Source organism: Maniola jurtina, chromosome 6 (assembly GCF_905333055.1).
Source record: "Maniola jurtina chromosome 6, ilManJurt1.1, whole genome shotgun sequence".
Taxonomy (NCBI): domain Eukaryota; kingdom Metazoa; phylum Arthropoda; class Insecta; order Lepidoptera; family Nymphalidae; genus Maniola; species Maniola jurtina.
Genome location: NC_060034.1, coordinates 6,629,538 through 6,645,707, shown reverse-complemented (window position 1 = coordinate 6,645,707; position 16,170 = coordinate 6,629,538). Strand labels below are relative to the sequence as shown.

The window sequence follows — 16,170 nt, the reverse complement described above, 5'->3', positions numbered from 1 at the left end:
CAGGTACGTGTATGTACCTGATGTAACGCCTAGAGTACATACATCCGCACAAGTCCATTCTTCCTCCTCGCAATAGGCAACTAATTCGCGGCCAAATAGGCTATGTTTACGTGACACATCACCATTAAAATCACCTAGACAGATGACACTTTCTACATCGTCATGTGACGCGATCACTGCACTAATGACTCCTAGGCATTCCGTAAACACCGGTAGGTTATCCGCGGCCTCTGTGGGCATGTACACCGACACCACTATGATACTGCGACGCGCGAGCTCTAGGCGAACTGCAACCACACGTGGGTTACCACAGTCGATAGGGGTGACAGTCGGGAACATATCCTTTCTCCATAGTATCGCGACGCCGCCGTAGGGTCGACCCTTGAGTATACCAGTCGTCGTATCGACCGCAGACACACCGTACGCTCTAAACTTATCATCGATAGTATTCAGGAAGTCAAGGTCATCAGGTAGAAGCCAGTGCTCCTGGATCGCGATAACCTGATAGTCACTACATAGATCTCGAATATGCTGGCAGGAACGTTTGACCGATCGGCAATTAAATGAAATCATTTTTACACTAGTCATTTTTGCTTACGACTGTACTCTCGACGCCTATCAGTGTAGAGGGCTGATCAGCGGGAAATACGATCGAGCGATAATAGCGTTTAGGTCTAAATTGGAATAGCCTGAACTCTATACCTATTGGCCAAAGATCGGCTGACAGTAGGGTATTTTCTTCCGTCTTATTTACTGTTATCTTGAACGATGAAAAGTTAGACTTTTTGAATTGAATTAACTTTTCAACCTTTACAGGCTCGACGTTGTTTTCTAGTAGAAAATCTGTGATATTACTGTCGGTGGTTTGCGAATCGAATCTGGACGCGTAGATGTATGTCAATCGTGGTGCCACCTTAATATTACTCGATGCAACAGCTGTCCCAGTTCTTTTTACAGATCCTATCGATTGAGTAGGTTTGTTGTTCTTAGGTTTGTTTTTCCTGCGTCTTTTCTTGTTAGTAACGGTCTCGAAACCGCCTTCTGGGTCAAAAAAGCTCGAGAGGCTTTTGGAGTTCGGGCTACTAGTAATAAGGGTCACTTGCCTTTTGTCCTTTTGTTTACCTCCTTTTTGTAGCGTGGCAGAGGCAGCGGCCCCGGAGTTTTGACGGACTCGGTGTTCACGAGCCCGCGGAGGCGCGGGCGCCGCCGAGCCGCAATGAGGCGCCGGCGGCCGCGGCGTGGAGGCGTGGTCGGACGGAGGAGGGGCCGGGGCAGCGGGCGTCACTGCTCCAACCGTTTTCGATATCACCGGCGGCGGTCGCGCAGATAATTTTTCGTCTACCCTCAACTTCGGGTATTCGTTTAGATTTTTCGGCTGAAATAGGGTTTTCAGCTCGTCCAGATGAGATGAAGTCACGTAGTTGGTTTTAATAGTGTTCACGTCTTGTTTCAAAATCAACAGATCCTTTAATAATGCTGTGGCGTCAACGTGGTCAAATGTCACAGGTGGAAGTCGGTGCAGATCTTTCGCCACGAAAATGGGCAGATCCTCAGGATCTGTTTCCTTAAGGATTCTCACGATCTCCTTTAGCGTCTTCTTTTGTTCTACGTCTCTTTTCCTGGTGATCCTCTGTTTGGTAGCCTCAAAGAGAACCAACTTTGCACTTTCGATATCTGATTCCTTAAAACCCGATAAACAAACTTGTATAAGAGCAACTTCATCCATTAAGCTGCGTTTACACTGTAGGTACGCCAATAATTCATTTATTATGACTTTACAGCTACAAGGATTCGTCATTTTAACAATAATAATTATTTATTTAACAAACGATTCGGTAGGTACGCATTCACGCACTAACTAATTACATGACCGCGTTCGACCGCTGCGCACGGCTAACTGTGTAATAATAAGTGAGATTTTTTACTATTTTTATTGGTGCTTTCTTTATCATATAGTTTACACAATAATTAATTTGCCATGCATGTAGAGTCTTTCTAAATAATTTTTAGAGACACGTCAATATTATATCCTATGTCGCGAACATTCTACAGGACGTGAGTAATCACGTACTGTACCACTGAAATAAAGTAAAATTTAATATTTAATTATAAAAATAGTTATTTAATATGTTAAAGAAGGTCATGAAATTTAATAATTAGGTTTTAAAATTAGTTCAAATTTACGGAGCTACGATATATTTTAAGCGAACACAAATATAGCGTTTCGGTAGAATGACCCACGTACCACCGATTAATATTTTATACTATCACCACAATCCATCTTGTTAACTTCATTAAACATCATAGTGTCCTACAGGTTCCTATTTTCTATTGTATTGCAAACTTCTAGGAAAACCTAATTTCACAAAATTATATCACATTTTTCGCAAAACTTTTTAAATGGCACCCTAAAAACTTCCGCTACTATATCAATGTTACCCGTTTTTTCTGTACTAGACCATAGACAATATTTCCATGACAGTTGACAGTTCCTAAAAGTTTTTTTTCCACCAGCTGACAGTTACTGACATTGACATCGACATATTGACATTTATATAAAATGTGGTGCAGAGCCAGAGGTTGGAATTTTGCGCAAATCGCAAGTGAAATGAAAGTACCGAGACGAGAGGTTAAATTGATAGTGCAATAATTTTGCAGTTAGTAAAGAGTACTGTAGTATCTTAGATTACCTTGACCTAGCCTTGAGTTCGTTGTGATCTTACGTTCAAAGTTTGTTGTACCACATTTCTCATTCATAAATTCCTGTTGCTATGGCTGAGCCTCAAGATATTTTGTTGCAAAAAATTAAAGAGCAAGGCGATCTGGTGAGGAAGTTGAAAGCAGCGAAGGAATCCAGTGAAAAGGTTAGAATATTCAATTTAATCCATAAAATTTCTATGATACCTATTCAATAAGTAGGTATTGTTGGTAAGATTGAACTATTCCATGTTATTGCATCATGCCGTCACTAAACGGAGGTAATTATTTTATAGGGTAAATCAAGTCAAGATCTTGGAAAAATAAATAGACACCTCTCTGAGTACAGTTATATATCTGGCTATGTGCCTAGTAAAATTGATGTTGAATTACATTACAACTTAGAAAGTAATTTAGATTTCCAAAAATACCCTCACTTAAAGAGATGGTGGAACCATATGCGGAGCTTCAGTGACTCAGAGATAGCTTTGTTTCCAATTATTCATCCATCTCATGATATAGTAAATGCAATAAAGGGCAACAGGAAAAATTTTGATATACAGGTTTGTGATTTATTAATCCCTACAGTGTCCATAATCCATATCCCAATCTGTCACACAGTGGCAGCTGCAAAGTTGCTACACTTCCCAATCTGTCTATGCAATGTAACAGGTATGGTGGGACAATTGGCAATGGTTTTAGGGTTTTTGGACACTGCTGTGGTTAGTAGTTGTGTAGTTTGGGTAAATATGAAAGAATTTTTGCTTTTGGTTTGATATGGTTATGTTGAGATTTACTAAGAGAGGTAAAATGTTAGCCAAGCATATAGGCATTAAAGATTAATTGCTAGTTCTGCATTGAGCAGTCTTAGCTCCCTGTCTCACCTCTATCTTTTTGCATCATATTCCTCATTGGTGAGGCTAGTGATCCCCTTTCTTTAATCACATAATAGAAAAGTATTACACATTAGTCAACAAATTTATCTGTATAAATATAATTATCACAATATTTGGATTGCATCCTAGATTTTTTTTTTATATAAAAATGAATCCCTCTTTTCTTGGAATTGAATGAATTTTTCTTGGTCACTTGACAATGATTGACCCAATTTGGAAATTTCTCATTTTGTTATGTTTGTAATTGTTAGGATGAGGTTTATATGAAAGATTTTTTTTTTTGGGAAAATCCATGGACAGACAGGAAAATCCATCCAAGACAGTTCCCGCGGACGTGGATGAAGTCGCGGCCAACAGCTAGTTATGAATAAATACTATAATTTGAATGTTTTATTCAGTGTTTTTAATTGTATTACAATAAAATATTTGACAATACATTTTAAGTTTTCATAGTAAATCTCACATTAACTAGCACAAATGCTATGAACAGTATAATACAATATTTTGACTGTTTGAACCTCCACATATGGTTACTTCGTTACCACATACAAACAAAAAATAAATTATAATTTACTTAAAAAGTTCTTTTTTATTTCCGGTACTAACACTAGTGGTGACGAGGAATCATATTGGTTGTAAATAGAAGCTTGGAAAGTCACTGAAGCATGATTTATAAAGTGTTCAGATTCTTAGGAAATCTATCAACCATAGACAAGTTACGAAACTTGGTACAAAGAAGTGATCATGTAAAAACTATTACAACAACGTCTTGTTGCAAGGTATTGGGAAGTTACTGCTTTTAGATGTAGAAACTCACAATTAATTAGATGTTCTTCAATGCACTTTTTTAAGGCTTACGGCTTTTTTACGTATTTTGAATATTCAGGTACACTGCATTTGAAACATTTACTTCCAAAGTTCATCTTTATTTTTCGAAGTTTCGAAAATTGGTGCTTGCTATCTAGAAACAATGTATTATTTATTTTAACACATCTTGAACAATATCTTTTATGAACAATTATTTTATGTGTTAAGGTAAATAATAATTAATAATCAAGAAAGTACTTAGATACTTACATAATATGAATGAAATAATAAAGTAAAACATGTTTGTATGTGTTTGTAATGTTATAAATTGCATCAAAAGCAAATTGAATTTTTATTGCTTTAAATTTTCTTTACACCACCACATAAATGCCAATATAATGAAAAGTTTATATAACTTAAACCAATCTTTATTTGTAGTGATTACTAGACATTAGCCATGTATTTTTACATACATGTTGTTTTTAGATTCAAGAAGAGGTATCAAAATTGCTCGCTCTAAAGGCACAGCTGGGGTCTGAAGATGCTGCACCATCAAAGTTTGTACTCAAAACTGCAAAAGGCACAAGGGATTACAATCCCCAGCAGATGACGATCAGGAATAATGTGTTACAGAAGATTATTACAGTGTTCAAAAAACATGGCGCAGAGTGTATTGATACACCTGTGTTTGAATTGAAGGTATGTGTTTTTCTACCTATGTAGACCAAAATCTTCGAGATTTCTGAACCGATTTGTGTAAAGTTTTTCGATAAAGAAACCTTGCGATACTGCCGGATAAACAAATTGGATTCTAATTGGAATCCAATTTATTTTAAATTTTTAGAAGAAGGTTGAGTAATTACTCAATCTTGATGCTGCAGGAGACCTGATTACCAAAACTGATGGAATTTAGAAACTGTCGGTTATAAATCGATATTCGAGGTACCTACCAAGTAAAGTACATTCAACTGGCTATCCAACTCCTCAACCCTGACACTGTAAAGAATTGCATTCCTTAATCGTGGTGATTTAGAAACTAACCCACTAATTGTTAGAGAAAGAAACAAGTTCCCACAGGATTTTACTAACCTAAATCTACGCGGACGAAGACGCAGGTATCAGCTAGTTATAATATTAAATATGACCAAGTCTACTCAACTTCCTTCAATTAAATGTAAAACATATTATTGACATTAATCACATAAATAATTCACAAGGGTAACTTTACGTTACTCAATTCATAAGTTTTGTTGTAAGGGTCTAAAAATTATTTTGGTGAGCATTTAAATTGTACCCGTTTTAGATTCACACAGTTTTCCTCAACGAAGCCATCGTGAAATTCGAATCAAATTTCAGATATGTGCAGTTTCATAATATTGATTGAACTTTTACCTACATCAATCTAAATGTAACGGTGATATATGGCTATTGGCTATATTCTTGTTCCAATCGAAAAATTCGCGAGCAACTTCGCACAGTTGGCCTTGAATGTGACGTATCCTTTTCCGCAAGTCTAATTCCGCTCACTATTTACTATCGACAGTACGAGCTCTAGGCTTTTGCTAGCCGGTTTGCCAATGTTATACTTTTCACTAGATGATGCCCGCGACCTCGTCCGCGCGGATATAGCTTTTCAAGGCTCCGCACCCGAAGAGTGCCAACGGGACCCTGTTACTTAACCTCCGCTGTCCGTCTGTCTGTCTGTCTATCAGTGGGCTGTGTCTCATGAACCGTAATAGGTAGAGAGTTAATATTATCACAGAATGTGTTTTTATATTGCCGCAAGCCTACAACAAATAGCCTAGAACCGCATTGCGCGCGCCGTCTCACATCACTATCGCTGCCCATTGTGTTTATCCAATCTTAAAAATAATTAAGAAGTAGTAAATTCTGAATTCTTCGCGTATTTTGTTTACCATCTTCAAACAAAAAAGATGTTCTGCAAGCTCCTTTGAGGATCGGTTTGAGGGTCGACGGACATACAGATACCTACTTATACATAATACATATTATATAGATATATATTAGACGCCTTTGTTTATAAATAGTGTTCGGTAATAGCGACATAATACCTGTGCGCCTTGAACTTAGCATACAATTTAATAAGAAATTCGCTCGCATATATTATAGCAACTTCGGATATAGCATTCATAATTTTATTATAGTGTTTTATGTACACTTTATGGAAATTTCAACTAAAAAAACTGATCAACAACGAGTCCGACTCGAACACGAAGGGTTCCGTACCATCGAACGAAAAAATCTTTTTTTATTTTTTTTTGTGATGTAAGTACTTAGGTACTTATGTAAGATATACGTACCGGTTTTCGGATTTTTCCCTTTAGTTGTGCTATAAGACATTGCTACCTGCGAAATTCCATGATTCTAGGTCAACGGGAAGTACCCTATAGGTTTTGATTCTCTTGTCGGGTCTGGACAGATATGATCCATAGACAGACAATGAAGTTATTCTATAAGGGTTCCTTCTTTTTCTCTTAGAAATATTAGGGAACCCAAAAAAAATTACATTTAAATTTTTATTCATCTATAATATTATGCAAAAAAATAATTAAGTATTTGGATATAGCGCCGATTTCGGCCATAGGTACCAGATTGCTTTTAATGACCTATTTTTGAATTCAACTGGCTTTCAAAGACTCAGCACGAGTCACGTATTCCAACGGTAACGTTACTTAAATTACTTGCGATTCAAATCGCAAACTAGCTATGCAGGCTAGAGCACTAGGTCGCGGACCCAGCGCATCGTCAGCAACCTCGTAATACTTTTGCATTGAAGTTGGAACTCGTTCTTATTGTTTCGAATAAAATATAGGAAGTTTCGGATCCAACATCTGACCACTCAATCAATAATTATTATTTTATTGATTGAGTTAAACTGCGGCCGTCCACTGTTGGACATAAGCCTTTCATCAATGCGCGATCACACACAGTACTTCCGCCTTCCTCATCCTCTTCCTTCTTAAAATCGTCAGTCCAGCGGGTTGGAGGTCATCCCACACTGCGCTTGCTTTTACGCGCTTTCCGCTCCAGCGCCCATCGGTTTTGCGACAGACATGGCCTGCCCACTGTCACTGTTAATTTGTTGAGCCATGTCGGTTACTTTGGTTCTTCTACGGATTTTGTCTTTCAGAGACATAATATAGCTTTCATTCATTTCAGATTCATTTCATTAATTTCAGAGACCTAATATAGCTTGCTCCATAGCATGTTGAGTATAAGGCCAACTGTCAGTGTTCTAGGTAGTACCTAGTAGTATTCTTGAACAACTTCGATGTTGATATTTCTGACTACTGCTGCACTATCATTAGTTTTATGCACTATTCTAGCGGAACGGTATTTATTTTCTTAACACTTGTGAAATTAGGTACCGTAGAAATATTTGTGCAAATATTACTTTATTAATATAAAAAATATTTAATTTTGTCGTCATCTGTTACAGGAAGTTTTAACAGGAAAGTATGGAGAAGATTCAAAATTGATATATGACTTAAAAGACCAGGGCGGTGAGATCCTCTCCCTACGATATGACTTAACAGTGCCTCTAGCGAGATACCTGGCAATGAATAAGATTAATACACTGAAAAGATATCACATTGCCAAAGTTTACAGAAGAGATAACCCCGCTATGACGAGAGGGAGGTATAGAGAGTTCTATCAATGTGTAAGTTTAATTTTTTTACCCCATTATAGGAAAATTGTCTTGTAAAGGTGCAAACACATTAGTGTTCTGTTTCTGATGCAAATCGCAACAAAAGGCGATCGGAGTCATCCGATATCGGGTCGAATATGGGTAGGGATATAAGCAATAGCTACTAGCATGCAATAGCGCTGCGGTCTAAAATTTAAAAGCGTTGTTTGTTGGTTTAAGTGCTTTGTCCTTCAGTCACAACAAAGCAACGGATCAACGTGATTTTTGCATGGGTATAGAAATACTATACATTAAAGACTTAACATTAAAGACTTGGAGAGTGACATAGGCTATTTTTTATCTCAGAAAATCGACGAGTTCCCACGGGATTTTTAAAAACCTAAATCCATTCGGACGAAATCGCAGGCATATTAGCTAGTAATTCATATATTTTTCCAGGACTTCGATATAGCGGGACAATACGATCCTATGGTCCCCGACGCAGAGTGCCTCTTGGTCGTTACGGAAATAATGGACGCCCTAGACATCGGCAAGTATGTCCTCAAAGTGAACCACAGAAGGTTACTCGACGGAATGTTCGAGGCGTGTGGCGTACCTGCTGATAAATTTCGCTCCACTTGTTCTACAGTTGATAAACTGGATAAGGTAGGAATCCACACTAATCTATGTACCTGTGTATTGGTTTCTTTATCAAGGCTTAGCCGCTGAACTAATCATGACGCATTTTGGCAAAGAGATATCTTGCAAACTAGAGAACAGGATATTTTTAGGGTTCATACATCCAAATGAAAAAAACGGAACCCTTATAGGATCACTTGTGCATCTGTTTGGTTGGTCTGTCCAACTATCACAGCCAATTAACTACGAATGTTTTGGACCGGGTAACTATTTGGCGCTGAGGTCTTATAAGTGGGCGGTTCTGGATCCAATTCCCGGCTGGGGCAATGTAGAAAGTTTACAATTTCTAAATTTTACAATTTCTAAATTGTTTCTGGTCTGCTCTGGTTGGACGCTTCAGTGGGGCTATACTTATCATCCTACCTTTAAAGCCGTGCCACCAAGTAATTTAGTGTTCCAATACCCATAACGGATTTTTTAAGGGTTTAAAACTGCTATCCCGCTTCTATTTTAGACTAGGTACATCTACTTCCACTAGATGAGATTGCTGTCAAGAGCTAACTAGTAATGGAAAAAAAATATTGTAGTAGCATATTTTTTGTGATTCATTGCTATAGCATCGATATTTCTTTCTAGTCCCCATGGGAAGAAGTCCGTACTGAAATGATAAATGAAAAAGGGGTACAGCCCGAAGCGGCAGACCGTATTGGCGAATATGTGCGCCTCAATGGCGGAACAGAGTTGGCAGATAAGCTATTACAGGACGAGAAGTTATCTAAAAGCAAGAGCGCGGTCGAGGGACTAGAAGGCATCAAGCTGTTGCTTCACTATTGCGAGCTGTTTGGAATTAAGGACAAAATCCTGTTCGATTTGAGCCTCGCGAGAGGCTTGGATTATTATACAGGAGTTATTTATGAGGCTGTGTTAACACGTAAGTTTATTTCACCATCGTCATAGAACACCAGCCTACTACTGGGCATGGATCTTATCACAAAGAGAAGGTTTAGGCAATAGTCCATCATGCTGGCCAAGTGCGGACAGGCAGACTTTAAGTTAAGGCAAGAAGCATTGAAGAAAATTACAGAGAACTCTCAGTCATGTAGGTTTCTCTACGATATTTTCATTCGCTGTTAAAGCAAGTGGTATTCAAAAAAAATTCAAAATTTAAAATGTTTTTATTCAATTAAACTTTTACAAGTGCTTTTGAATCGTCAAAATGATCTACCACTATTTTATTGCTTATCCCACATAACTCCGAAAAGTTAGAGGTGCGTGCCGGGATCGAATCCCAGACTCCCCAAATAATCTCCCTTATTGTTTTGTTCAATGCATCTGTCGGTCCGTCTGTCTGTGTGTCAGAGATTTTTAGAATCAACTATAGAGTTGTAAGGTATTTGATATAATTATTATTGAAACCTATAACCGGAAAACATTTATATATTGAAAAAACAAAAGTCTAGGTACCGTCTAAACATGAAAATCTAAGTCGAAAAAAACTACGATGCTTTGTTCAATACGTATTTTAAAATCATCATGAGGTTACTTAATAAGTTTAAAAAAACCACCGTTTAAAAAATGATGACCGCTAAAGTTTTAAGCCACTAGCAACTTAGCAAGGTTAAGGAACCCTGCCTTATGCAAATTCTGATACGCACTTAACCAGCTTTTGTTAATTTTCAGAGCCAATCAAAATCGGCAACGAGGACCAAACTGTTGGATCGATAGCAGGCGGAGGTCGATACGATAACCTCGTTGGGATGTTCGATTCTAAAAACAAACAGGTAAAATATTAATAATTCAACTTTTTAATATGCATAATAAATACATCTTAAAAATAGTCAATCACAGTATTAATATTATAAAATGTAAAAGTGTGTATTGGTCGATCGGCCTGTCTGATATCTTTGTACGACTCAACAAGTGAAACTGCTGAATCAATATTCAATACATATCAACTCACATGACACATCATAGAGCTAGCTTGCGTCCGTAGTAGGTACATATCGGATATAAGCTTTTTTTATTCTAGAAAAATATTAGTCCTACGAGAAAACAGAATTTTTTAAAGATTAGTACACGCAGATGCAGTCTATTTGTGGTCGGAAGCTAAAGAATGATATTTTAATAACATCACAAATTAAATAGCTCTTCGCAGACTTGGGCGCGTTTGGAACCCTCGTAGCTTTAGTTTTAAGTTACGTAATTAATTATTACCACTATATCGTACAAATTTAACAATCTCGACCATCAAAAGGAGTATAATTGTACCTACTTTGAATAAATGATTTTGATTTTGACTTTGAATATTCGATAAAAACCACGGAATTAGAGTACTATAGTCATAGACTCAGTCACGTCTAATCCAGATTATAAATGCGAAAGTGTGTTGGTTGGTTTGTCCTTCAATTAGGCCGCAATGGAGCAAATAACGTGATATTTTGCATGTATGCTGTTAAGGACTCCAAAGAGTGACATAGTTCCGGATAAAAGAATTCCTACAGGATTCTTAAAACCTAAATCGACGCCAACTGTGGGTATTTACTAGTAAATAATATATTACGTAATCAGTATTCATGTTGCAATACACGTTATTAATATAAATTTAACTATGCGTATCTATGTATTTGGAAACTGCCAGTTAGCTGCCGGCGACTGCCTGATTTCGTTTTCACTTATCGTAATTATTATGTTACGTAAAATGAATCAAACTGTAGGCACCCCATAATCATCTGCGTAATACCACATCCACTTTTACTACACCGATTGGAGGCTCCAATTCAAAAAGGGATAAGTCACAAAACCTTAATTTAAAATTGTGTTATAATACTGTACAATTTTTTATATGATGTGCAAACGAATATATTGTAATAAGTGTAGTTTTGTTAGTTATTAATATACTTCATTAATAACTAACAAAGTTATTGTAAAAGACAAAATAACATTTTCTTTTAGGCATCTTCTAGGCAAGCATGCTCCAATCTAAACCAGGATTGTCTAGATTGTCGTCAAGCGCAAGCCTATTACGCAAATAAAAAATCTCTATTGCCACTAAAAATGACAAAAATGGACTAAAACACTATTTGCATTGGAGCCTCCAATTACAACAAATTGTAGCTTTGAAATAATCAGTAATTTGAGTATAGTGAATTGCCTGATAGTATTATAGTCAAAATTTGCGTTACGGCTATGCGCTGAACGCCTTTAGCATACCTATTCAGTCACATGTAGTAGCGAAAACTCGATTTCGCTAACTCAGTGTCTAACACTAACATCGCCAAGCTCATTTGACATTGGTTGGTGCTGCTTCACTCAGCGTTTAATTGAAAAATACGCAACCCTAGAATTTGTAGAAAACCTTCAATGGATTAAAAATAATCAAATGATCTTGGTGGCTATCATTTAGTGATAGATAGGTACAGAGTTAGCGAATCACTAGGCATGTACAATAAAGGACTATACTTAGATATCCTAATTTAGTTTAGTTTAGAGAGTGTGTACAACGTAATTATTGGTACCCAGAGGTTTTATACGTGCCAACTGTAATATTTTACTTTACTAATTATTATTTTCAATGTCAAGCAGTTTCTCATTCTGATAGAACACTCGTGCTCAGTAGTGAGCCGGCGAGGGGTTGATAATGATTCATGATGGTGATGATTATTTTCAGGTCCCTTGTGTAGGCGTTAGTATAGGAGTGGAGCGCATATTCTCGGTGCTCGAAGCGAAGTTAGCCGCGGGTGACATCAGTGTACGGACGAGTGACATCGATGTGTACGTCGCGTCCGCGCAGAAAAACTTCCTCGAAGAAAGGATGAAGATATGCGCAGAGCTGTGGAAAGCTGGAATTAAGGTTCGTAGTGTTCTTATTAAGCTTTCTTTTTTAATTATAAAATAGCGAGCAAACAAGCAGGCGGGTCACTTGATGTTAAGTGATTACTGCCGCCCATGAACATTTGCAGCACCAGAGGTACCGCCGATGCGTTGTCCGCCTTTCAATAATTTGTTGGTCTGCCCCCTTGAATAACCCCATGTTCTATTCTAGTGGGAACACCGCCGATTGGAGTTGATTCCACAGTTTGCATGTGCGAGTAAAAGTAAAGTGCTTCCAACTCATTCCTGGGTTGTGGTGTGTTGCAACGCATTTGCATGGCGATCGACCAATCAGAGCGTGCCTCGAATGTCAATGCGTCAGCGCGTCAAGGTCGCGCGATATACTACAGATTTGTGCGCATGATCATATGAAATATTCTCCTGACCAGAGAACTACACCTAGGGCGGCGCGTCTCTTCGAGCGCACTCGCATAACTTACGTATCTTATCTTTAATGAGAGATAGAAGATAAGAGTTTACGCAGTAGAAAGAGTGGTGTTTATTAAATTTTAGGCTGCAGTGCTGTGCAGCTAAATTGCACTTTGTTGAGTTGTAACAAGAGTTGCTATATATCTAAACGTCTTGGTGAAAGCTTTCAGTACGTGGAAGGTGCTATTAAGTATTCTGTGATTACAGCTTGGAGCAATCAGTCATGACTACATGACAAACTGCCCATTGCCCCATTCATAGTAGACTTCAATTTAAGAAACTTATTTTTTTACAGACTGAGCAGTCCTACAAAAAGAACCCAAAAATGCTGAATCAGCTACAACACTGCGAAGAAAACGGAATCCCGCTCGCTGTTATTCTAGGCGAATCCGAACTCAAACGTGGATTGGTTAAAATACGTAACATTTCCACTAGGAAAGAGGATGAAATTCCTAGGGCGAACCTTGTAGACGAACTGAAATCTAGAATTGAAGTGTTAGATATAAAGGAAATGAATGGACCGCTTCATAAGTAAATTAGCGATTGCAATATTATGTACAGTTTCATTATTATGTAAAGTGCCACTGTCTCTGTTCAGCTAAGTGATTCGCGGACTCAGTGTCTAACACTGAATGTTAGCCACCTAGGTTGGTTGGTTTTACATTGCTGCTTCACTGTGTTATCAAAATAATTTTTCGTAGAAAGCCTTCAATGGATTGATAAATGAGCTCTGTGACTACCATTCAGTGTGAGATACTGAGTTTGCGAATCACCACGCAAGCGGGCGAAATTGAAACTAGGGCCGCGTCAGCTGCCATTCAAATTCAACTAAGTCGCGAGCATCAGCTAGTATTACAATATAATCATGCTATATTGAATCTTCGCTATGTTGAAAAAATTTTAATTGATTCATTTTATCTTGGTTTTCTTAAATAGCAATACTAAATTCTCCACTAGCAATGACGTCACCTGTAGCCTAAACAGAGTTGGTGGCATTGTACAAGATAAACTATTCATCTCGGCAATCTTCGTTTACTCTCGGAACTAAAAATCAGATACCTAATGAAAAATTTCAAGTCTATGGTAATTCAATGGATTTTTCAAGATGGTAATTTCAGCCCGGCCAACTTACATTTGGGGAACTATAATGTGAAAAGCAAGTATGTATATTTTTCACAAAGTATCGTATAATGGGTATGGGTCTATGGGCTGTGGTACTCTAGTAAGGAAAGGATTGCCGAGGGGAATAATTAATTTCGAATTAAAACCGTAAAACAATTTGTACAAATTTTACATTGTGAAAAATGTTTTCACTTGGTTTAAAAAGTTAAATTGCTTTTTAAATCATGTGAAATATTAGTTAGAAAAGCGATTTGTGTATTAATAGCATTTAAAATTTTCTTCAAATTATTTGATGACACCAAAAACTTTTTGTAATAAAAAATCGTTTTTCATTATTAAACACTCTCGATTCTTTAATATAATCTTCTGTTGATCTGTTCGTAACGTACCTATACGTGAGCGCAACATTCTTCCGATTAAGTTGAAACTTTTAACAGTTGTTCTTGGGACCTGCGGGAAGGTTAACATAGTGCTGTCAACGTACAATAAGTGGCATGCGAGTGGCATTGTAATGCATGCCGTACATAGATGTATTATTTATGCTAACTTTATGATGCCGGGCGTTAGTTAGTAAAAAAATAAAAAAACGTACGTAGATAAAAAATAACTTCTAAATAAAATCGTTTCCAGTGAAAAGCTGAGCTTATTAATTTAAAGGGTTACCTTGTTTTTTATTCATAAAGTTTATTTTAGTCAAAATTAATTCATCTACGTTGGTAAAATCCTGAAAATTTGATCTAGATCTCATAAAGAGCCTGGAATTTAAATGATTGTTTAATTTATTGCTATTTATTGTGGAGTATTCCGTACTTACGTGTTTGCGTACGTGCGTGCTATCATAAGTTTACGAAGGAGCTAAATAAAGCTAAGTTTAATAAAGCTTAAGGTTATGATATTTTATTTATTTACTTTTAACAATTTACGTTCCTTTTTAAATAAATGCATTTCGTTTTTTTTACGTTCAAAATATCTGGTAAACGAAATAATTTACGTGGGTATTTGCTTTTACTAGTTATGAGGTTCATGATTATGTAGACCGTACCATATTTTTGCTTTCAAACTACATTTTATGTTAATTTATTAGGTATTTAGATTCTATTAGAATCTACAGCATTATTTTATTCAGTGTTACCGAAACTAAAAGATGTTTGTTTATATTATGCTTTTACTTTATTATTCGAAAGTATTTAATAAATCGTTTTTACCGTACTAAGTATTTTGATTGTCTATTGTCCTCTTTCTTTTCTTTATAATATTAGTAGTACCACCTTAGGTGTAATGCACACCTTCAGATTGAAGTGGAGCCAAAGCGTAGCGTCTTGCCATTGCTAACAATTCAAACGTGGCTTTATACTTTTTGGCATAGCAGCGCGTTCTTTGTGTGTCCTCTGTGTCTAGTTTTCAATAACATGGCAAGATAGATGCATTTGACGATTCAAAAATATTTGTAAAAGCTTATTTGAAAAAATAAATCTTTCGAAATAAAGAATTGAAGTTCTTATAAAATAATGAAGGTGTGCCGCGACTTCGCTCCAAACCGTAGTTATGCCTTGCTTCTTACACTACGACTTTCGTACTTTAGATGACATTACTAGATGTACTGACCTCGATGGAAGCTAGCATTTACGTACTTAGTTCAAAACCATCGTGTCACGGACAGAGTCATGTTTGGTCATTGTTTCTATATTCTGTGTTTCCTGGCATTGTGCCTCAATTACCGCGAAGTCCAGAACCTACGTACTATCTATATAAAACTGTTTACGTAAGACCCTTTTTTATTTAACGCCGATAGCTTATTGTAAACACATTTCATAGTTATTGAGTGGAATGAAATGACTTCTCTATTCCGACGATATTTAAAATTTTTACTGTGTGTTTCCTTGTTGAATTCAAGAGTTTGTGCGTCAGGTCTTGAGGAAGCGTTGGAAGAACATCTTAAAGATATAGCTCAAAATGAAGAATCTGAAGCGATCAAGCTGGAAAAGGACAAGGGGGAAAAGGATCATCACATCGATACGGAAACGAAAGACACCCATTCAAATAAATATTCGAAAGAAAACG

At 37.0% G+C, this 16,170-nt stretch overlaps 1 protein-coding gene across 3 annotated transcripts; it reads left to right on the top strand.

Moving 5' to 3' along the window:
- The first annotated feature begins 2,543 nt into the window (after positions 1–2,543).
- On the top strand, positions 2,544–15,318 carry LOC123866376 (histidine--tRNA ligase). 3 transcript variants are annotated; one of them, XM_045907904.1, is made up of 9 exons: positions 2,544–2,864; positions 4,205–4,372; positions 4,887–5,099; positions 7,861–8,082; positions 8,509–8,715; positions 9,325–9,619; positions 10,369–10,469; positions 12,356–12,538; positions 13,283–15,318. In XM_045907904.1, exons 2-9 carry the CDS (start codon positions 4,259–4,261, stop codon positions 13,520–13,522), a joined length of 1,575 nt encoding a protein of 524 aa, XP_045763860.1. In that variant the 5' UTR covers positions 2,544–2,864; positions 4,205–4,258; the 3' UTR covers positions 13,523–15,318. The 3 variants fall into 3 exon arrangements, with proteins under 3 accessions (XP_045763860.1, XP_045763859.1, XP_045763861.1); XM_045907903.1 differs by lacking the exon at positions 4,205–4,372 and adding an exon at positions 2,994–3,260; XM_045907905.1 differs by lacking the exon at positions 4,205–4,372.
- Positions 15,319–16,170: the final 852 nt, after the last annotated feature.

Bases quoted from the DNA above. Each gene is read 5' to 3' on its own strand.
- LOC123866376 (XM_045907903.1), top strand. From the start codon at position 2,772: ATGGCTGAGCCTCAAGATATTTTGTTGCAAAAAATTAAAGAGCAAGGC. The intron at 3,261-4,886 runs GTTTGTGATTTA...TGTTGTTTTTAG, and splicing joins GGAAAAATTTTGATATACAG to ATTCAAGAAGAGGTATCAAA. The intron at 8,716-9,324 runs GTAGGAATCCAC...ATTTCTTTCTAG, and splicing joins CAGTTGATAAACTGGATAAG to TCCCCATGGGAAGAAGTCCG.